Source organism: Anarhichas minor, unplaced genomic scaffold, assembly GCF_050575085.1.
Source record: "Anarhichas minor isolate MPS153535 unplaced genomic scaffold, ASM5057508v1 ptg000004l, whole genome shotgun sequence".
NCBI classification, from domain to species: domain Eukaryota; kingdom Metazoa; phylum Chordata; class Actinopteri; order Perciformes; family Anarhichadidae; genus Anarhichas; species Anarhichas minor.
In genome coordinates this window covers 17175001-17197500 of record NW_027466450.1, presented here as the reverse complement: position 1 = coordinate 17197500, position 22500 = coordinate 17175001, and the positions used below count along the sequence as shown (strand labels likewise).

General features: G+C 47.7%; 1 protein-coding gene across 1 annotated transcript in view; it reads right to left on the bottom strand.

The window, feature by feature from the left end:
- Nucleotides 1-2226: 2226 nt before the first annotated feature.
- Nucleotides 2227-22500, bottom strand: part of arhgap20 (Rho GTPase activating protein 20) — a 25827-nt gene continuing 5553 nt past the window's right edge. The window contains exons 2-14 of the mRNA XM_076111646.1: nt 21292-21468; nt 19955-20104; nt 19333-19374; nt 19003-19087; nt 18761-18838; nt 18349-18415; nt 17763-17963; nt 14055-14245; nt 13401-13565; nt 11637-11746; nt 11054-11243; nt 5742-5856; nt 2227-4925 (exon numbers count right to left, since the gene is read on the bottom strand). Coding sequence (XP_075967761.1) covers nt 3262-4925; nt 5742-5856; nt 11054-11243; nt 11637-11746; nt 13401-13565; nt 14055-14245; nt 17763-17963; nt 18349-18415; nt 18761-18838; nt 19003-19087; nt 19333-19374; nt 19955-20104; nt 21292-21468 — 3235 coding nt within the window. The 3' untranslated portion in view covers nt 2227-3261. The remainder of the gene's footprint in view (nt 4926-5741; nt 5857-11053; nt 11244-11636; nt 11747-13400; nt 13566-14054; nt 14246-17762; nt 17964-18348; nt 18416-18760; nt 18839-19002; nt 19088-19332; nt 19375-19954; nt 20105-21291; nt 21469-22500) is intronic.

Below are 22500 nucleotides of genomic sequence, written 5' to 3'. Positions count from 1 at the left end.
ACGAAGGACCCCGTGAGGTCATCATGCCTGCTTTGCAGTGCAGCATAAGTGCTTCACCACAGCTGCAGATTGTGTGTCAGAACAACAATAGCAGTGAATGTTACCAGGGTTCCTGTGCAGGGAGGTGCATGCTTTCGGAGTGGGTCAGCAGTGAAGCGTTAGGGAGGAAAACACGGCTAATTGCTGTTTTGACATAAATTCAGGAGAGGGATGGACGTATCAGGCGTGACCTCATCGACAGAGAGCTACGAGCTGGCATGGGGATTCTCCCTTATCGGCCTTATGAAAACAAAAGCAAACTTTACTGTTGCCATGAGGGCCGCTGAGGGTCTGAGGGTGTGAGAGACACCTGCAGCGCCAGCAGCAAGAAAAACAAACAACCAAATACTCCAGGAACTCGTAAAACAGAAACGAGTTCTGTGTGTCAAACCGGTCTTCAACAAGTAGCCGTACTGGTTCCTGAGAGGCTCGCTAAACGTTAGAGGAGAGAGACTGGCTGACCTCGTGCAGCCGGACCAGGTGAGTTGAATCCTGCTGATGACCTGACTCCGCCCACCAGCCTCCTGGAGGGGAGGGGGGGTCCATCGGGCCGATCAGGACCAAAGAGTTCTTTACAAGCTGCTGAGATTTCAACATTCCACCAACACGTCAGTTAGTTCACTAACACAGACTTTTTAGTTTGTCCGAAACCTGAGAATGTGACTTGCATACTATTTCCATACTCCAAGTATTATAGTATGCAAACACGTGACACCACGCCGGCATACATATCCCACAATGCCATGCGATAGTGACGGCACCGTTCATAACAGACGATGGCAGACAGCTCTGTAACGCTCTGTATTCAACTCCTCTGGTTTAACATGGTGTATGTGTATCATGTAACCCAGGGGAGACCGGAGGTGTTGGGGGGTCCGGTGTCGGCTATTTAAGACTCTTCACAAACATACATGTGGGAGGTTAGAGGAGCCTGCAGCTGCTCCAACACTGTCAGCCTCACTGGATCCCTCCAGTCTGACGGAGCACAAACAGCACCAGACGGCCTCGTAAAGAAACCTGTGAACTGGGAATGTTTTACGGGAGACATTCCCATGATGCAACAGAGGCTGTGTTTGGATTACATCACCTAGACTGCTGAGCAACCTAACCCTCCCTGAGGAACATCATGTAGCTAACAACATGTAGGTCTTCATGCCTGCTGGAACATATGAGGAGAATAAGACACACCGGGGTATAAATCAGATGATGTCTATAGTTCAGCTGGTTTTGAAATCCAACAATGTGTTTTCTAAAAGTATCCGAGTCTTGTTGGACTCTGAGCGAATGGTTTTCAAAAAGGATTATAAAGGTTAAAGAAACAAAGGCAAAGTTGCTTCTTGTGTCCGTTCTATTCTATTTCTACGGTTGTTATCTACGACGGCTCGATGCCACCAAGTCCTGCACTGTCCCTTTAAGAGCCTCAAAGAGCACTTCCCACCAAATCTAATAGCTTATGCTATTAATGTTCAACTCCTTGATGCAAGTGTCTCTGCCTGAACGACATCTGTAGTCCCGTCATGCAGAAACACTGCGTCCACACACGTAAAATAATAAGAATAAATTCAGTTTAAACTACAAAGTCGTTTCCCAAGAGCAACATTTATTAAAATCAATGACATTTTGGTCTCGTGAGCGTCGGACATCAAATGTACACAATATACAGATGGTGCGTTTCGTAGCAAATATACTTTCTATAGAGACAGCAGCAGCAGAATGTAGAAAAATACACTTTTGATTTTCTCACACAACACAACATACCGAAGTAACAAGGTAATATATTTATATATATATTTATATATTTCTGTATCATAAATATGCAGAACTATACACACAATTCACTGTAATGGAGACAACAAGTATACTATTGATAATAGAGGATAAAAGGACGTTTTGAGAGCATTTAACACGACGATGACCTTATTGCAGTGAGTGATGCGGTGTGGAGAAGTCTAGCTCACAATAACACTGTTAATACTCGTGAAGATGTTTGTGCTCAGAATATATTATCTACAAGTATTTACACACTTCATCAGCCAATCAATGAAGAGTGAAATAAGGTCATTTACTGCTAAGAGTCACCTCAGAGACATCTGCACTGGAGCAGAAATATCATCAAGTGTTCATGTTTTCTCACATTCCTGCTCAGGACACGTTGTGACTGTCTTTTATGCGCACACATCGCCCCCCCCCCCCCCCCCCAGAAATAACCCAGAGCTACAGAGGACAACGCTGTCTGCTGTGTGTCTGGAAACTCGGCTCGTGTGAATAAATACCGGCTCTATTGATTCACTGATTCAAACAAACGCTTCACAGAACATGTTTCACTTTACACACGTCATAAGAAGGTGTTTTGTTGAATATGCACGTCGGTCCTTGAACTGTCCTCCTCTGGCTCATCACATCACAGGAGTCGTGGGAGGAGCTTAAAGTCGTGTTCATAGTATTTGCATGAGGTCACAGCAGCCATCGGGACCGAATGGGCAGAGTTAAACGTCTGTGTCCCCTGAGACATGTGGGACATTGAGGAGCTTCTTTCTGCACAAGAACAATGAGATGGAGTAAAATAAAATGCATGTTTTACGTCCAATTTTTAATAAAATGTTTAGCTGTAAAAAACTGACAACAACAATGTGTCACGGCCTTGATTTCGCACCAGTCTCTAAAAATAATCTTTTTAAAAAGCTTCCAGAGAATGAAATAAAAGGCTTCTTTGTCCTTTTTACTTTCATTTCTGAAGAACTCCTCTTCCTTCATTTTGCCAGAGAGAAGTATTTCTCAGAGGAACCGTGAGAGCAGCTCTCATGTTTGTTTAGGGATCCAGATGTGCAATTAAACTGTTTCTTCACATCTTCTCTGCAATGAATTCACAGAATCAGCCGTCACGACTCAGTAAATGATTATCGGAGGATCCCAGACTGCTTCATAGCAACGTGACTGTCTCACACATGAGAGAGCTTCAAACTTAACATACAACAAGAAATAAGAATCTTTCAATCTAAACGTTTGTCACAATGTTCTGAGGAATCACAAACGATGGAAGGAGGTGAAACGTGGAAGCAGGAAGTCCATCTGTACCTTTTATAATCTCAAACCTCGGATGCACCACGACAGTAAACTGCAACCCCGTTATGTACTGAGCTAGAAACAAAGGGAGTTCATGGGGAAATAGAATCACATCAGCAATGAAGGCCGTTTACAAGTGAACACAGTCAGTCTTCTTATCTACACGTACGACTCTTCTGCAAAAAACAGCTGGTCGAAGTCGTCCACTCGCGGGTCGCTGCACCGCCTGCTCCGCCACTCCCTCTTCCCCTGCACGATGGCCAGCGCCACCTCCTGACTCTTCCGCAGGCAGGAGTCCGCATCCTCCTGCCCCTGGGAGGAAAAGTAGTCCCGCACGGCCCGGGTGGCGGAGGGAGACAGGCAGAAGCGTGGCTCGCCGTGGTTGGGCTCCACCTCGGACACCCGCAGGCCGCCGTCTTGGGGCTGACCTTTGGAGGTGCGAGGTCTGCCCAGCGTGAGGCTGGAGGAGGCGTTGGAGCTCGCGGTGACCTCGGTGGGTTCGGATGCTCGGCGGGGGAGGGTCTGGCTCCCTTTGTGTCCCTCCACGGACGGAGTTAGAGGGTTTGGCCTCCGGAGGACCAGAGCGGTGGCGTTCTGTCCGAAGAAAACACCCTGTGGGGGCTGCACGCACTCGTTTCTGGCCAGACGCTGCACGACATCACTTCCTGTCTGGGAGTCTGGGACCGGGGCTCCGTGGGTGCAGGTCTGGTCGTGGATCTGCCTCAGCTCTCTGATCGTCAGGGGTTTCTCTGTGCCCCTGTAGAAAGGAGAGCGGTTGCGCTGCAGCTGCATCAGAGCCTGCTGGTAGGACGGAGGGCTGCTGGATCTCCGTCGGCAGTTTCGGTTCGTGGCCGCGGCGTCCTGGAAGCCGTTACTGGTCGGGAGGCTTTTCCCGTTTACCACCGGCAAGTCCTCCTCTGAGTGTCCGTTATCGGACTGCCTCAGGGACAGGCGGCGGTCCTTCTTGAACCACGTGTTCGGGTGGAGACCGTGTTGGTGTGGGAGGGTGTGGTTGGTCCGCGGTGTCTGGGAGGGCGGAGGCCAATGAGGCGGGGCTTCCCTCTGAGGGGGGGAGTCTCTGGTCGACAGCTGGGGCCGTCCGTGGAAGAGAGGGGAGAGAGGAGTGGGCTCAGCCAATGGAAGCGCCCCGTTGGTGGCGTAGTCAGTGGAGTACTGCGAGAAGGCGGAGTCTAAAGAGCTGAGGGAGGAGCCTGTGGGTGAGGTCGCCGGTGATGACAGACTGGAGCAGCTGGCATCCAGCCGCAGTGGAGGCGGAGGGGCGTGCTTCGTCTTCCTCCGCCCGCCGTTCTGGACTTTGGCTCCTCCCTTCTCGCATCCGTCCTCTTCCTCCTCCTTCAGCTGCAGCCCGCTGAGCCTCTGCTCCAGGAACACCTCGTCCCCCCCACCCGCCTCCATGGCGTCATCGTAGCTCGCCTTCCTCACCGGAAGGTGGTGTTTATCGGCGTGAACCGCCATCGCGCCCGAGGACGGAGCGCTCGCCAGGGCCAAGGCGGGCTCCGAGCTCCTCCTCAGCCTCCGGGGGCCCTGCGACGGCCCGTTGGCCTGGCGGGTGCGCGGCTGTCGGACCGCCGGGTTGAACCTCCGGGTTCTGGCCAGCGGGGGGAGCTGGAGGAGGAGGTCGCCGTCGTGATCCGGGTCGGGGTCGCAGTCGCTGAGGGTGATGACGGAGTCGCGGCTGCGGCTGTCCGGCTTGTCCTTGTCGCGCAGGGGCGGCTGCTCCTGGAAGGGAGACTCGGGGTCGTCGTTCAGCTCGTTCTCCAGACTGTCGTAGGACGAGTCGTTCATCTGGAAGGACGACACATCTGGGACGAGACAGGTGGGAAAGGAAAGACAAGAGAGGGGGACAGATGGAGAAATAGATTATTATTATGAGTCAAGTGGAATCACCAAATCAAGATCCAGAGAATTCAATCCAAAAATATAGTCTTTACTTCCAGTCTAACTTTACCGTCACATTTCCTGTAAAGTCCTCAAATTATACAGCTTTAGCAGACATGCCCTCTCATGCATGCATCCTGCAATTTTCCGCCTACTAGCTACCAAAATTAGCAATCCGAGCTGAGACAAACCAAACATTTATTTCCACAAAATGTTCTCTTCTCTCTGCTGAAAGCACAGAGGACAGAGCGCCTGCACTCCTTCACCTCTGGAGGTTATTTATAGCTGCTTATGAAGGAGGAGATTCGGATCAGCTGGCTGTGACCCCGGCAATCAGTGAAACCATCTGCTGACCCCAACCAACGGGCCTGAAAGAGCCGAGGTCGTCTAATCACACACACGGGGAGAGAGTCTCTCTGAAGACACCTTGTTGTAATATTGTTTTAGGTTCTAACACACTGAAGCTCAGGAGCTGTTGTCCAATCATCGGTGTTTACTTTCTGCTTCTCCTTTACTTCCTAACCTGATGTGTTCAACCAAAAAGCTTTTCCAAATCTCACACATTTGATAAAAGTCCAGATCTGAGGACGTTTCTCAGCTTCACCTCAAACGATGCTACACTGCGACGCTTTGGAGCTTTTATGGAGCGTCATTGTTGTCGGTTGAGTTCTGCTCATTCATTGCGTGCATTCGGACATCTTTCAAACACCTCTCAGACTCTCAGACTCCTCTCCTCTCACCTGATCCGTGGTCGCTGCTGCTGCTCTTCTGGCTGAAGCTCCTGAACAGCGACGGGACGTCTTCTCCCAGGACGGCGCTGCAGTTCTCGATGAGGAAGTGAACCAGCTCGCACACCTGCGGGGAGGAAGAAACACCGCCTGGTTTAGAGCTGCTGACCCTTTCTTTGTGTTCTTCATGGCTGGAGGAGCAGATTTGAAATAAAGACCCAACCCCAGTGTCCCCCCAAAGGCCTTAAGCCCTGAACCCTCAGGGTCCAACGTCGTGAGTCCCATATCTTCATCCTGAGAAAGGTTTTGTGTTCGTTCGTTTGCCCTCCAACTACTCGAGTATTTGCATTCCAACAAGACATCAAACTCTGGGTCCTGGACCTCGTCCTGATGATAACATATGACATCATGTACTGGCTTCCAATGTTTTGTTGGAAGACCAACACAGAGAAACGGGAGTTTGTGACAGCAGCTAAGTCTGCTGACATGATGCACATGACTTCTATTCATCATCATATTCAGGAACAAACACCCCAACGACACATCGACTCATGCCACAGAGGGAATCACACATCCTTCAAATATGAACTGTTTTCTTAAAGAGTCGGTTTGAAACGTGCCGGCTTTACTTCTAAGAGATCTTTTACAGCTCAGTCGGAATCTGTCCTCAAACAAATAATGTTAGTTGGCAGAAACCTTTAAACTAAACACACAATGAATCTACTAAACACACACTCGTGACGCTCCGACACAAACAGCCTGCGGAGCCACTCGGAGACGTTGGGAGTCACATCCTCCTCCACTCCTGGAAACTTTCCACCAGAATCCGTCCGTCGGGTTCATAAATGTTTTTTTGCTGCGACACTTTTGGAAAACACGGCAGAGACAAACACGCTCTGTAGGGCCGCCATGTTTGCCAGATGTTCGTACGTCTGCATGGTGTCCACATGCGTTATATGACTAACAGCACACAACCAGGCTGCACGGGGAAGAGTTTTCTGCTCATTATGAAATCACAAAAGTCTTTTTTATCTACGAGAAATGAAGTAATCTGAAATGTTTTGAGAATTTTCCAGTATAAAGTGTCATTTGTCTCTTTTCTTTCGATAAACTGTGAAGAACAAGTTGATTTATATTAGAACCAGGTTGTTTCAGAGCACTGTGATGTTCTTTGTCACGTGTTTGAAGGAATAAAAATAGACAAAATTGGGATTAAAAATATGAGAGGAAAACATTTCAGCTGACAGACGATGGGAGATGAGAGCTGTTGCATAACTACAGCAGGCTCAGCTAATCCCTTAACAAGTGTCAGCAGAGAGCAACTGCAGCACTAACCTCCAGGTTTCACCTCCTCTCCTCAGATATGTGCTCATGATGAGAGTCCTGAGGCCACGTTGGATTATGGGTAATGTTGAGCTCTTCTATCCATAACAGTTACACTTACATAAGCAAACATGAACGAACAAATGTCTCACCTATCTGTGATCGCTGCCTCCAACATGGCCGACACCACTAGAGTCTGCAGGTATCTGAGGCATTGAGGGGGGGTGAGCGTAGCCGGTCGTCTCTAACACAATGAACCTGTTTGTGATCACAGAGCAGATGCGTGTTCCTGTCTCTGTGACATCCGGCTGCTATCAGTGCACGAGGACATTCTGTCTCATTCCTGAAGAACAGCGCCTCATCTGACATGTTAACTAGTGTTTATGAATCATTATACCCTGAGCTAGGTGAATACTCAACTCTGATTGGCTGCAGGGTGTCCATTGATTCCTGATAAAGGAAACTGAATAAGTAGTTTAAGTTAAACTACTAGCGGCTAGCTACCTTGCTACCTCCACCATGCTTTCATGCTGCACTGGCTCCTCCTCCTCGTCGCCTCTTCACCTCTCTCGTTAGTTTTCCTTCTCTACCACTCTCTCTTTCATTTAGCCTCCCTGTCCTCCTTCAGTCACTCAGTCAGCATTCCACTCAGACAGGAGCTGCTGCGTGACACAGAGCTCAGCTACAAAGAGCCTTCGGGCATCCAGGAGACGTTCACCCATCCATCAGCAGCCCGTTCACAGCGGCTTCTCCCTCCTTCTGTCACTCAATAGGATGTTAAACTCGCTCTCAACCTGAGTGGACTTCTTTTAAAGCGGCAGAACCCGACAGCACTGCAGGATACGTGCAGCGTTTATAGACCATCTGCACGTGTGCACGGAGGTAAAGTCACAGCCGTGTGTCAGTGGAACACATGCATCCAGCAGGCTGCAGAGAAAGACCATCGAGCTGCATGTCGATCACAAAACAAGTGAGAAAGTCACTGTGATTAAGACTAAAACACAAAGCAGGAGTTGGGTCCACATTTGGAGAACCTTCTCTCTGTCTCCATCTAAAGATGTATTCACCTCCTAAACATCCACGTTCAGCCAAAAACATTTCATCATACACTTCATGAAAGAAGGAGGGACACGGAGACTGAACTTAATTGGCTAAAACCGAGCGTTCACGTGTCTCCAGATAAGGTTGGAAAGCAGCCATTGCACAGCCAAGAACCCACGCTCACTGTAAACTGCCCGACCGCAGCGAGGGAAATGTCGAAATCCCACTTTGTTATTTTTCCCAGCAAAAAAAGCCGCCTGCGCTCAAGTCTGCACACACAAACACGCAGTGTGTGTGAGAGGGAGAGCGCTATCAGGGGAGTGTTTGCCAAAGAGAGATTTAGGTATTTGTGGGTATTTGTGCTGACGAGTGTGTGTGTGTGTGTGTGTGTGTGTGTGTGTGTGTGTGTGTGTGTGTGTGTGTGTGTGTGTGTGAGAAGAGAGAAAGAAAAGGCTGTTTCGGCGACACAATTTTCCCTAAAACACACACTCGACCTCAGGATTCTGTAGGAAATTCTTTGCATGTTTTCTCAGTGAACCTCAACCATCTCGAGCACACACACACACACACACACACACACACACACACACACACTGGAGAAGATAAGCAAAGCAGCCACACACAGAGAGTGTGTGCAGCGCAAATACTGTAACCTTCCAAACAGACCACAAATCAGAACGCTTTGTGTGTCTCAGTGAATACATGGCGGTGGCTGAAGGGGGCTTCCACTGTGGGATGAAGTCATCTCAGGTAAGCTGACGTTATGATGGAGAAGAGAGAGAGAGCAATGAGGCTCCTCTCAGTCCACTCATCCGTCGTTCTGGTCTCAGTCGACCTACGCTTTCTTTACTCCAGTCGACGTTTTTAATGTTTTTCCAGATTAATGACTTCCAAGAAACTTATGAACACATCTCTGGTACACACAGGATCTGAAGTGGTAGTTTTGTGTGAGTGTTAGTCGACAAAGAACTTCTTTGGTCGAGGACCGCGCTAGATCACTACAAACTTGTACTATCTTAACTCCACTCATTGATCAGGACACCTCAGACATATCTCTGTGCAACGGTTCTGCAGTTATTTTCAGTAAAAACTCAAAGATTCACGTAAAATAGATCCGACACATCGTCTCAACAGCTGAGTGAATAAAGGTGAAAGCACGGCTACACCTCTGTAACTATTAAAATGATCATTATTACTAATTATACTGAGGGTGACCTAATCCTCTAAGTGGTAAAACAGATACTTATGTGTTCACGAGGGCTTGGCAGTAAGTCAGTGTGAAACCGTAAAGCCTTGTCAAGTCGTGCTCTAAACTCGCGGATTTTAAGCTCAGCAGAGTAAGAATGTTGTGATCTTAGTTTGTCAGCGATGACATGCGAACGTGACTGAGTGTGTGTGTGTGAGACTGGTTTAATGTGTGTGTGTGTGTGTCTGTGTGTTAGTGGGTCAACACACGTCCGCAGGGGAACTGTCTGCTGACAAACGGCTGAGATTGTGTGTGCATGTGTGCACGTACGAAATCTCAATATCTTACCTGTCTGTCAAACTCTCGTCTGTCTGTCTGTCTGTCTGTCTGTCACACCATGCACAGAGACACGTACACACTCATGAGGAGGCAGGTTTCAGGCCTCTCTAACACACATACACACACTCACCTTTAGCACCCCCCCCGCCCTCCGTATGTTTGTGGTTTTGTTCAGTTTGACATTTTGCTTTCTTTTCTTGATGAGAAGATTGATACCGCTCTCATATACTTTAAGCTTAGCTTAGCTTAGCATAAAGAGTGGAAACAGTTAGCCTGGCTCCGTCAAAAGTTGACTAAATCTGCCCTACTAGCATCCTTAAAACGTACAGATGTCCAAGTTTAACGAGGGGTCACGTTCGGGACTATTTCTTGGCATTTAACGTGTTAGTCGGTGAGCCGGTAGTCAGATTTTGAAGCCTTTGAAACACCTTCTCTCCAGTCTAAACTGAGCTATGGAATTTATTTGATTAAATTAGGAAAATAACCAGCAGATTAATCAATAATGAAAACTAGAAAAGTGTGTGTCTTCCTCTTCACTCCCAAATGAAGAGGAGTTTAATCTCTCTCCATCTCTCAAAGATGGTGGTGAAGAACAGAAACAGGGATCCATCCGTCTTGTGTCAAACACTAACTGTCAGTATGGAATGTAACACGGAGATGCTCCGCTTCAAAATGAGGCCAAACTTTTTTTTTAGCCCCGACAAAAAGTCAAAATGTGTCCCGACAGACTATTTGAGTCCTGACTTTAGGACCGGGTGATCGACAGAAAGGCCTTTTGCTGCTGAAGCAGCTGTCGATCACTTTAAGAGGAGTGAGGAGTCAGCGGTTACAGACGTAGAATTTAGTCAATAAAACAACTGAACGCTGAATAAAACCTTATTAGTCGACCGAAATGTTGCAATTAACTTTGATTTGAAGTGGAAACACTGTGAAAGGGTTAAAGTTGAAAGACGATAACACGGACAACACCGTGGTAGAGACCTGTCAATCACAGTAAGCCCCGCCCTAAAGCGTCCCCTGCTTTATGGTCTGTGTGACTCTAAATGGACCATAATGTACTAAATGAACATCATGCTGTATTGAAGAAGACTTGAAACTAGAGATTGAGACCATAAACTCATGTTTACAATGTTTACTGAGGTAATAAATCAAGAGAGAAGTAGAGTCATTTTCTCATAGACTTCTATACAACCAGAGGAGTCGCCCCCTGGTGGACACTAGAGAGGATGCAGCTTTAAGACACTTGATACACCGGATGTTTTCCAGCTGGTCCAGTAGTATGGGATATTAGCCGTGGACGGACAGACAGATCCACACATGCACGCTCACACACGACCGGACGCATGATCTTCCCACACGGCGTACGTTACTAACGATAATACTTTTTTTAGTCTCAGCCCTCGTATCAGTCCTGTGTGTGTGGGTTCCTCCTCACCTTTTTGGTGCCCTCCCCTTCCATCTCGGGGGTGCTCGGCGCCGGAGCCCAAAGCATGCTGGGAGCGATGCAGACGGACAGGTTGAAGGCGTTCATCTGGTTGTCGTGGGCGTTGCCTTGGATGCAGTGTAGCACGGCGACCACGTGACGCAGCAGCAGCAGGTTGTCGCCGGGCAGGAGGCGGAGCAACCTGAGAGCGACGGACAGAGAAGAAAGAAGAACATGAAAACACTTGTTCTCTCTCTGTGTGTTCTCCACGAAAGCTTTCTTTGTAACTTGTTTTTTGTTTTCCTGAAGCAAAAAGGAATTTAGTTTGTTGCCTCTGGAGCCGAAGCGTCGTCCTCTCTGTGTTTGGTCCTCTCTGCAGACATAAACAGCACCATGTGGAACCACCACAAGCCTTCACAACACGTCAGGTCTTCTCCTTCAACATGTCACACATCTGTATCAGGAACGTCTGTATGACTCGCTGTGTGTGTGTGTGTGTGTGTGTGTGTGTGTGTGTGTGCTGAGCAACATGTTGTTACTGTAAGATGAGCAGGAGGATTTAGGAGGATGTGGGCATTGAATGAGAGGACCCTACCTCTGGACAGCGTGCGTCCTCTCGTCTCCTCCCTCCCCCTCCATCACCTCCATCCACTGCTCGTACACATCCGCACTCAGCAAGCTGCCCGGGATGTTACGCAGGAAGTCCTGGATGCACAAGAATCAACATCAACGTGTGCGTTAATCATCGAGTCCATAAAAATCAGAAGAAATAGAAACGAAATGTCACGAAAATATACACACATCGATATACACACATCGATATACACACATCGATATACACACATCGATATACACACATCGATATACACACATCGATAAACACACATCGATATACACACATCGATATACACACATCGATATACACACATCGATATACACACATCGATATACACACATCGATAAACACACATCGATATACACACATCGATATACACACATCGATAAACACACATCGATATACACACATCGATATACACACATCGATATACACACATCGATATACACACATCGATATACACACATCGATATACACACATCGATTTACACACATCGATATACACACATCGATATACACACATCGATATACACACATCGATATACACACATCGATTTACACACATCGATATACACACATCGATATACACACATCGATATACACACATCGATTTACACACATCGATTTACACACATCGATTTACACACATCGATATACACACATCGATATACACACATCGATATACACACATCGATATACACACATCGATATACACACATCGATTTACACACATCGATATACACACATCGATATACACACATCGATTTACACACATCGATATACACACATCGATATACACACATCGATATACACACATCGATATACACACATCGATATACACACATCGATTTACACACATCGATATACACACATCGATATACACACATCGATATACACACATCGATATACACACATCGATATACACACATCGATATACACACATCGATATACACACAGCTGAGGAGAAGTAGCTGCACATGTTTTGTATTTTCACTTTAATAAAATGGAATAGTCTAAAAAACCTTCAGCAGATAAATGAACCAAAGTTCTCATAAATAAATGCATGAAGTCAACATTACTCAACTAATCGTCGTTAATCGTTCTTTCGGCTTTTTTCTGGTAAACACAAGATTTAAAGTTGTGCTTCTGTTTGAATCTTTGTGGAGAAAATCATTTAATCAACGAATCGATTAGTCGACTTCCGTGTTATTCAACGAAGAATTTCTTTAGTGGAGTAAAATAATTCAACAACATTATTAAATAATAATAAAAAGTCTTTATAAAGACCAATATTCATCATTTAATGACTGCATCCATCTCACTGTAGTTTTACTGAAAACACTTATTTTTACATAACATGAAGTCCTTTTCTGTCAGTGACTGATTAACAGCATTGTCTTTGTCTCAGGGGAGGCTCGGTCCTTTTGTGAAGCACAACAGAGACCTGGGACGAACCGGCTCGGGTATAAAACCTGGAGCTGGTCCCCGGAGGCCCGGCGCTGCGGCGGCTGTTTGACCTGCAGGCTGAACAAAGCAGCACCTTGTGTGTGTGTGTGTGTGTGTGTGTGTGTGTGTGTGTGAGAGAGAGCAGCAGCCCGCCTGGCTGTGCAGAGACAGATTATCCCGTCTGGACCTAACGTGACTTTGGACGCACATCAGTCGCTTTCTGATCGTCTGGGTTTCAAACCAGTGTGACGAGGCAGCGCGTGTGTGTGTGTGTGTGTGTGTGTGTGTGTGTGTTACCTTGAGCACAGCTGCGATGACGAACACGGACTGGTGTGTGATCTCTGGGTCCTCGGCTCCGTTGTCCAGTCTGTCCCGGAGCTCCCGGCAGGCTTTGGCCCCGGCTGAGCGCCTGAAGACGCCCCTGGTGTACGGCCCCTCCAGGTACAGGAACACCAGCATGTCCTGGAGGGAACACAGGATCCTCTATCAGCATCAGCGGCTCCACAGACCCACAGCAAGAGCCTCATTTAAAGTCACTCAGTTAGGTTTTAAACCAAAAAGGAAAGAAATCTGGATTAAGTGAATTTAGCTGTTTGCTTTCTGTTTGTTTGTGATTCATCTTTTCAAAAAAAAGTTCTGCAGCTGTAATTGAGTTTTCATTATTAAGAAAGAGAAGAATAATTCTGAGGGTTTTCAGGGAATGAAACCAGCAGGCTGGACTTCCTAAAAGGGTTCTTTGGAGCACCACAAGACCAGAGAGGAAACTCTGTGGGCTGCTTATTCATCAGATTGAGATTTCACTTCCATGTCCAGTAGTTCTTTAATCCATGATTCTGTCATTTAGCCACAGAGCAGCAATCTAACAGCAACAGAGTCTACTTCCACTACAATCCCCAAAATACCCCGTGACCCCCCTCCAGCTGGCCCACGTGACCCCGCCGCTCGGCTCACCATGACGGGCTTGGGCAGGCCGTGGTCCGGAGAGCAGACGGAGCTCAGGGGTCGTCCGAACAGCCGTCCCTGCGTGGGGGACGGCGAGGTCGGGGACAGGGGGAGGCCGTCCAGCTGCGAGCTGGAGCCTCTCCAGAAGGGCCAGTTGATCAGAGACCTCTTCCTCTTAAAGGACTTCTGCTGACCAGGCTCTGTGGGGGGGAGAGAAGAGGAAGAGGTGAGCTGTGGTTTCAGACATAAACACGGCAATGCTCCATGACTCATCAATGCAACGGTTTTGTAATATTTATCTTTCAGGCAGTGAACTGGTTATTCAGCACGCACATGATGCTTTGTCTGTCCGAGTACTCACACCTTTAGAAAGGTTTCGGGTGAGATGTCTCTAAAGAGAAGCTTTGTGAACGAGAGAGACTCCAATGAGACGGTGACAGGAGGACAGAAGGAGAAAGAACCGCCTTCACGCCCAAGAGCACCGTTTAGTTTGAGGTTTGCATGTGTGTGTGTGTGTGTGTGTGTGTGAAGGTATGCATGTATGGGGCTGTGTGTGTGTGTGTGTGTGTGTGTGTGTGAAGGTATGTATGTATGGGGCTGTGTGTGTGTGTGTGTGTGTGTGTGTGTGTGTGTGAAGGTATGCATGTATGGGGCTGTGTGTGTGTGTGTGTGTGTGTGTGTGTGTGTGTGTGTGTGAAGGTATGTATGTATAGGGCTGTGTGTGTGTGTGTGTGTGTGATGGTATGCATATATGGGGCTGTGTGTGTGTGTGTGTGTGTGATGGTATGCATGTATGGGGCTGTGTGTGTGTGTGTGTGTGTGATGGTATGCATGTATGGGGCTGTGTGTGTGTGTGTGTGTGTGTGTGTGTGTGTGTGTGTGTGTGTGTGTGTGAAGGTATGTATGTATGGGGCTGTGTGTGTGTGTGTGTGTGTGTGTGTGTGTGTGTGTGTGTGTGTGTGTGTGTGTGAAGGTATGTATGTATGGGGCTGTGTGTGTGTGTGTGTGTGTGTGTGTGTGTGTGTGATGGTATGTATGTATGGGGCTGTGTGTGTGTGTGTGTGTGTGTGTGTGTGATGGTATGCATGTATGGGGCTGTGTGTGTGTGTGTGTGTGTGTGTGTGTGATGGTATGTATGTATGGGGCTGTGTGTGTGTGTGTGTGTGTGATGGTATGCATGTATGGGGCTGTGTGTGTGTGTGTGTGTGTGTGTGTGTGTGTGTGTGATGGTATGTATGTATGGGGCTGTGTGTGTGTGTGTGTGTGTGTGTGTGTGATGGTATGCATGTATGGGGCTGTGTGTGTGTGTGTGTGATGGTATGCATGTATGGGGCTGTGTGTGTGTGTGTGTGTGTGTGTGTGTGTGTGTGTGTGTGTGTGTGTGTGTGTGTGTGAAGGTATGTATGTATGGGGCTGTGTGTGTGTGTGTGTGTGTGTGTGTGTGTGTGTGATGGTATGTATGTATGGGGCTGTGTGTGTGTGTGTGTGTGTGTGTGTGTGATGGTATGCATGTATGGGGCTGTGTGTGTGTGTGTGTGTGTGTGTGTGTGATGGTATGTATGTATGGGGCTGTGTGTGTGTGTGTGTGTGTGATGGTATGCATGTATGGGGCTGTGTGTGTGTGTGTGTGTGTGTGTGTGTGTGTGTGTGATGGTATGTATGTATGGGGCTGTGTGTGTGTGTGTGTGTGTGTGTGTGTGATGGTATGCATGTATGGGGCTGTGTGTGTGTGTGTGTGATGGTATGCATGTATGGGGCTGTGTGTGTGTGTGTGTGTGTGTGTGTGTGTGTGATGGTATGCATGTATGGGGCTGTGTGTGTGTGTGTGTGTGTGTGTGAAGGTATGCATGTATGGGGCTGTGTGTGTGTGTGTGTGTGTGTGTGTGTGTGTGTGTCACTGTGTGCTCACAACGTCTCCCTGTGTTGTTTGTGTTCGAGCGTCTGTCTGCAGGTCTAACATGTCGATGTAACAGCTCAGCATGTTGAACACAACCTGTGTTGCCTTCATGGGTCAAAGCAACCAACTTTAACAGCACTATGTGAAAATGTGGGAACGATTATGTATCCATTTTTAAAAAACAACCTCAATTGTGGCAACTTAAAGACGTTTCGGTCGTAAAGCGACTGTGACTTGTACACGAGGGTGTGAAGGATTCTTTCAGTGGGCGGAGGACCCAGCAGCTCAGAAGGACCCGGCAGCTCAGAAGGACCCGGCAGCTCAGAAGGACCCGGCAGCTCAGAAGGACCCGGCAGCTCAGAAGGACCCGGCAGCTCAGAAGGACCCGGCAGCTCAGAAGGACCCGGCAGCTCAGAAGGACCCGGCAGCTCAATACACACACACACACACACACACACACACACACACACAGCCCCATACATGCATACCATCACACACACACACACACACACACACACACAGCCCCATACATGCATAACTTCACACACACACACACACACACACACACACACACACACACACACACACAGCCCCATACATGCATAACTTCACACACACACACACACACACACACACACACACACACACACACACACACACACAGCCCCATACATGCATACCTTCACACACACACACACACACACACGCACACACACAGCCCCATACATTCATACCTTCACACACACACACACACACACACACACACACACACTCGTTGGTTAGCTCTCGGCTGGTATTGAGCGATTACGTTGGACGCTGTTGTGCTGCAGGCGAAGGAATCTGACGCTTGCGGTTGGCAAACTGCAGCCTCCTTGACTGGAAAACATTTTTACCCTCAACTTGTTTTCCTCTCAACCTCATCCCCTCCTTTTTTTTCCATCCCCCCCTCCTCCCCCGTTAGTCGTCCTCGTCCCCCGTCCTCTTGTTTTTCTTTCGTCCTCCTCATTCTTTCTGTCCCTCTCACTTTTAAAGTCCCCCTCGTCTCCCTCTATCTCTTACAGTCTGTTTCTCTTTCCTTCACCTCCGCTGGCCTTCAGACTTTCTCAATAGCTGTGTCATCACTTTTCACTTTCCGTCTTCCTCTCTCTCTTTCGTCCGTCTCTTCTGGGGTTTCTTCCTCTTTGTCCGTCTGCTGTTTTTCTTATTCCGACTGCGTCTCTCGTGACCCCCCCGCTGTGACCCCTCGTCCGCTAACTCCTTTCCCACCGTTCTCCTTGACTCTGATTCCTCCTCACCTGCTGACTCATCCTCACGACGAGCATCAACACAGTGGAACACAGAGACTCTGTCCCGCATTGCTACTTCTGCATCCTCATATGTCCTCTCGTGGTTCCATAAAGAATGAGATTCACGGACGGATTCCTGACACTCGACTTAAAAAAACCTCAACTGACATGTTGATGGAAAGAAACTCATATTTTTCACAACACGTACTTTAACTGCTGCGTGTTGACTGTAAACCCAGAACGCTGAACCTTTAATAGGACCTGAGGACCTGAGGTTTGGCTTGTTTGGTTTGAAAGCACGTTTACTAATTTGTTTTGCAACTTTTGCAAGAACATGCTTTTTTATTCACACTAAAAGAAACAGAAATAACTGCATGACGCTCACGTGTTATGCTACGACGGGTAAAAAAAGCAAACTTCTGGTGTCATCAGTGTTTGCTTCTGTCTCCCTTTAATTACTGAACTGTTGATGTGACCTCATTAAAGAAAGGGGTCGAACCCCCCAGAACGGACCCTCCAGGCCGGCTGTCTCACCTGAGAGCGGAGCCTGTCCCGGGGAGACCTTGCTGGGCTTGAGGATGAACTGGCACTGGGTGTCTGGAGGGAGACACTGGTCCAGCAGCAGCACCCCTGGACAGTCCGTGGGACTCGTCGGATCCCACCCTGGTCCTCCACCAGCGGAGCTCCCACCGTCCCGAATGTGGCTCATCTTAATGCTGAAGGGGAACTCGTGGCCTGAATGAGAGGTCAGAGGTTAGAGGTCAGGGGTCAGGGGTCTGGTATGTGACGTGGATATGAATGAGAGCAGAACTCGTCCCATGCGGCGACCAAACCGGCCGCCTGGAGTCGGGATGTTTGGAATTCAGAACAAAAGATTAACAGAATGTCACGGACGCAAAACTAACTGCTCCCAGATGTTAGTTTCTAAAATAGTCCTCATCAGAGGGACGTCTAACTTTAGTGACTGCATGAAAGATGCAACTGTAAGCATGCATTCAGATCTTTAAGCATCACCACCATCATATCCCACAGCGGTGGAGGTGAAGAACCTTCCTTAAGAGGTGAAGAGGTAGAAGTGTTAAAGAAGGTTTTACATCACACGTGTACGACAGGTGCTCACCGATGAGAGGGTACGGAGGGTCGTCCTTACTGGAGTTCACCCACAGCCGGTGGTCTTTAACGCAGCCCTGGACAGAGAAACACAGAGAATCCACTTCAACAGTTTCCTCTTTTTACATTTCAATGAAAATGACTTTTCCATGTTTTGCCTGAGTTTTACTTGTGGAGCTTCCTTCATGAACGCACGTCTGTGTTGTAAAGAAACATCTAAAAATACTTTAACAGGAGAGTTTGGTTCGAGTCTGCAAACCAGCTTCACTTTAGCCAACAAGTCCTGGTCCTGGTCCCTCCTCACGCTCAAGTAGTACTTTGTTTTGGATCATTAACACCGATACTCTGAGCCACCAGAGGTCGATGTTCAACGAATCTTATTTCCAGCGTCCTGGACATCGAGCTGAGAGACTTCTACTCACCGATATGCCGAACTGCAGCAGAGCCATGCGGATGACATCAGTGGTGCTGTCAGTGTTGTTGACCGCGAGCGTCTTGGCCTAGTGGACACATTTCAGAAACATTGTGGAAAAGTCTAGTTAGCTGTGTGTTACATAAACGGCAGCACTGTCGGTCATGTCACTCATTCCCCACTGAAGGACAGACAAATCAGACGATATTCATTTTTGTGCTGATGGAAGCAAATCACAGAAGAGAATCTTACGTATGCACAATTTCCAATATCCTTTGCAAATATCTTCAGAGGGACGGTCTTGGGGTCGTCCTTCTCTTTGCCCGCAACTATCCGACTGTGTGCAGAGAATAAAGCAAAGTACATGAAGCACGTGTTAATGCATGTACAATATCACTTTATCTGAGCTGTAAATACAATGTAAAGCATGCATTTATTCACACTCATACTGAGCTTTTATTTAAAGCCCTTCTGTTCAATCTGAATCACATCTTTCAATTCTGATTTGCAAGATGAAACAAAAGCAAAAACACAGAAAAACAAACCACAAAGTATTAGCAGGAGTCCAAACCACACATTTACCTTTTGATGAGTGCCAACCACTTGTCCTTGTGCTCCTCAGAGCTGAAGAGGAGGAGAGAGAGAGAGAGAGAGAGAGAGAGAGAGAGAGAGAGAGAGAGAGAGATATGAAACATAATCAGAGGAAATCGTGTTGAAAGCAACTGTCTGTTTTGATCCGTTACGTAACGTTTGAACCGCAGACTTCGCCTCCGGCTGTGACTGGATTCCTCCTGATGCAGAATGTAACAAGTGAGCGTGTGAAAGAGTTCATCATCGAGAAAGGTGCAAACATGCAGCGCTGCGTATGTGAGTGTGTGTGTGTGTGTGTGTGTGTGTCTGTGTGTGTTGCATGTGCGGTTATCTACTGCGGTTGCATTGAGTGGCTTTACGACTGGGAACCGCCTTCACACGTAAGAGTTCAGGGATCTTGTGGTTGTGCGTTCAGTTGTTAGTTGCCGTCTATAATGTGCATCTCAGAACATTGTGTCCGCTTTCAAATAATATACCGGAGCGACGCAGAGAAGCATTATATAAATATGTTGGGCATGAACTACTGTCATGTAATGCAAGCAGATATACTGAATGAAGTTATATAAGGTGAGTTACATTTGATTCAGTGTTGTATGTTTGTGTGAGTTTGTACCTGAAGGTGGCCACACAGTTGCAGGTGGGCCAGCCCATGACGAAGCTCCTCTCCGGGTTGGTGCTGCCCTCACACACCTCGTCCATGCAGCCGGCCGTCCACATCTCACACACTCGGACCTGAGCCTTCACCTTGAAGTGGGTGGAAGACCTGCAGGAGACACAGCGCTCTACGTTACACTAGCCTACGTGATGACGTGATATCCGATACGTACTCGAGGATACCTGATCCAGTATTTTAGGCTGTATCGGAGGTATTTCTGATACTTGTATCAGCATCAGAACAACTCTACCAAGACGCTTTACTTTGTAAAAGATTGCATTAAAACCCAAAGGTCCTTTATAAAAAGGGGTTCCACAGGGAACCAACTGGGATCCTCTACTTTTGCAATCTAACTTTTACATTTTCTTAAATTTCCCACAAACTTCTAACATACTGCAGCCCTTCAACAAATGCTTTATATAGATTTGAATTAGTAGAAGTGTATTCATCCACCGCTAGATCTGTGATTATACAGAAGGAAAAGTCCACACAGGTGGCGTACACACACACACACACACACACACACACACACACAAACGCACATACGCATCAACTAAGTTCTCCTCTCTGGAACACACACACATACCAACACACATTCCTCAGACTCGCCCGGCGTTCAAACCACAATGAAACGGCCAATAATAGCGTCTGTGCTGGACGGGTCGGCTCCGCCCACTGGCCCGTTGCTCCTATAGGACGGACCACCGAGGTCCTGCTGTGTGCACCGTGAGTACAAGTACACAGACCAGAAGTGGGTTTCTTTATATGTGTGTGTGTGTTTGTGGACTTCAAAAGACATAAATGTGCTCTTTAAGGTTCTATTTTTGAACATGTGTGTGTGTGTGTGTGTGTGTGTGTGGCCGCTTGTGGGCGGGGGGGGAGCCCCGTACTGAAGGCCCGAGGCAGGCCAGTGTGGCTTTGATCTGAGCCGGGCTTCATATGGATTTAATTGGCTGGGAAATAATTATATACTGGAGGGAGAGAGAGAGAGAGAGAGAGAGAGAGAGAGAGAGAGAGAGAGAGAGAGAGAGGGAGGGAGAGGGAGAGAGAGAGGGAGGGAGGGAGAGGGAGAGAGAGAGGGAGGGAAGATTGGAGAAGAATTTAGGGAAAGATAGCAGAAGGATGTAACTCCATCCTCTACAATCTGTTTGAGAAACAACGAGATGAAATGTTGCTTCTTTCTTTCCCTGTTTATGTCTCCCTGTCTGCATTTTTGCGTCTCACTCACACAAGCACACAAGCACACACTCCTTCACCCTCTGTCACTTCATCAGGACACACAGAAGGACTCATACTTGGCCTTGGCGACGAGCAGCGTGTCGGTGAAGAGGAAGAGGTGTCTCTCCTGAGTCTGGAGGCCCGTCTTCAGCTGCGTTTGGGCGTGACCCAGGAACAGGCGGCGAGGACTCTCAGCCAGGAAGGCCTGGACCAGGGGACAGGACTCTGGGCTGACTGGGGTCAGGCAGCTTTCCCTGTGGGGGGGGGGCACAAAGAATGATACGCACCGTTAGACACAAAGGACAAACGGTGCAGTGTGTTCGGAGGGTAAAAAGAAACACGTCTTTGAATATAGTTGGGCTCAATATCACAAATCATAAATTTAGAATCTATCATTCAACACACAGAGGAGAGGAGAGGCTGCATTAGGACGTAGTGATGATAGCTCCTTCAGATGGAGCGTCTCATTACTGAGGGGATCCTACCGACACAAAGACAAACACAACCGGGCACAAACACCGTTACATAACGTAACAAACACTACAACCTGACAACCCTACAACCCTGCAGCACTACTGACGGTAGCTTGACTATCTTAAAAAGGTTTGTACAGGACGTCCCGAGTCAAACTAGTGACAATTACTTCTGACCAATCAGTGATCTGCAGTGTTTTAGCTCCACCTTGTAGTCTCGGCTCCGCTCGCGTGGAACCTGGACCGATGTCTGAGTTGAAGAACTTCAATGATTGAGTGGCTAAAATCCAAAACTAGCGAGGTGTAACCACAGAGCTTCATTCACTCCAGTGTGTTGACTCTATTAAAACAGGTTTTCCCAAACTGTGGAATAACGACGCAGCAGCGTGTGAAATTGTTTTGCTACAAATGAATTTGCATGTTTTTGGAGCTGCACACACACACTCTGTCTCTTACACATGATTAGAACCTCATACCGTGTTGTTCTATACGGTCTTGTCTCTTCTCTTTCTCCTCTTTGCTCTTTGTGGAGTTTGTTTGTTTGTTATTGACAGAAATATCTCCGTTCTGTTTTCACTGAAGTCCTGATTCCACTGATGTAGACGCAGAGGGAACATTTGGAGGAAGAGGAAATAGTTTGAGGGCTCCATCTCTTCCTGTTTACCCTCCAGCAACAGATAAAAGAGCTCAATCTCCACTTACACACGCACATGTACACGTTTTCTATCCGGTTTCTACCTTTCTGTGCACACATGCACATACACACACACACACACACACACACACACACACACACACACACACACGCACACA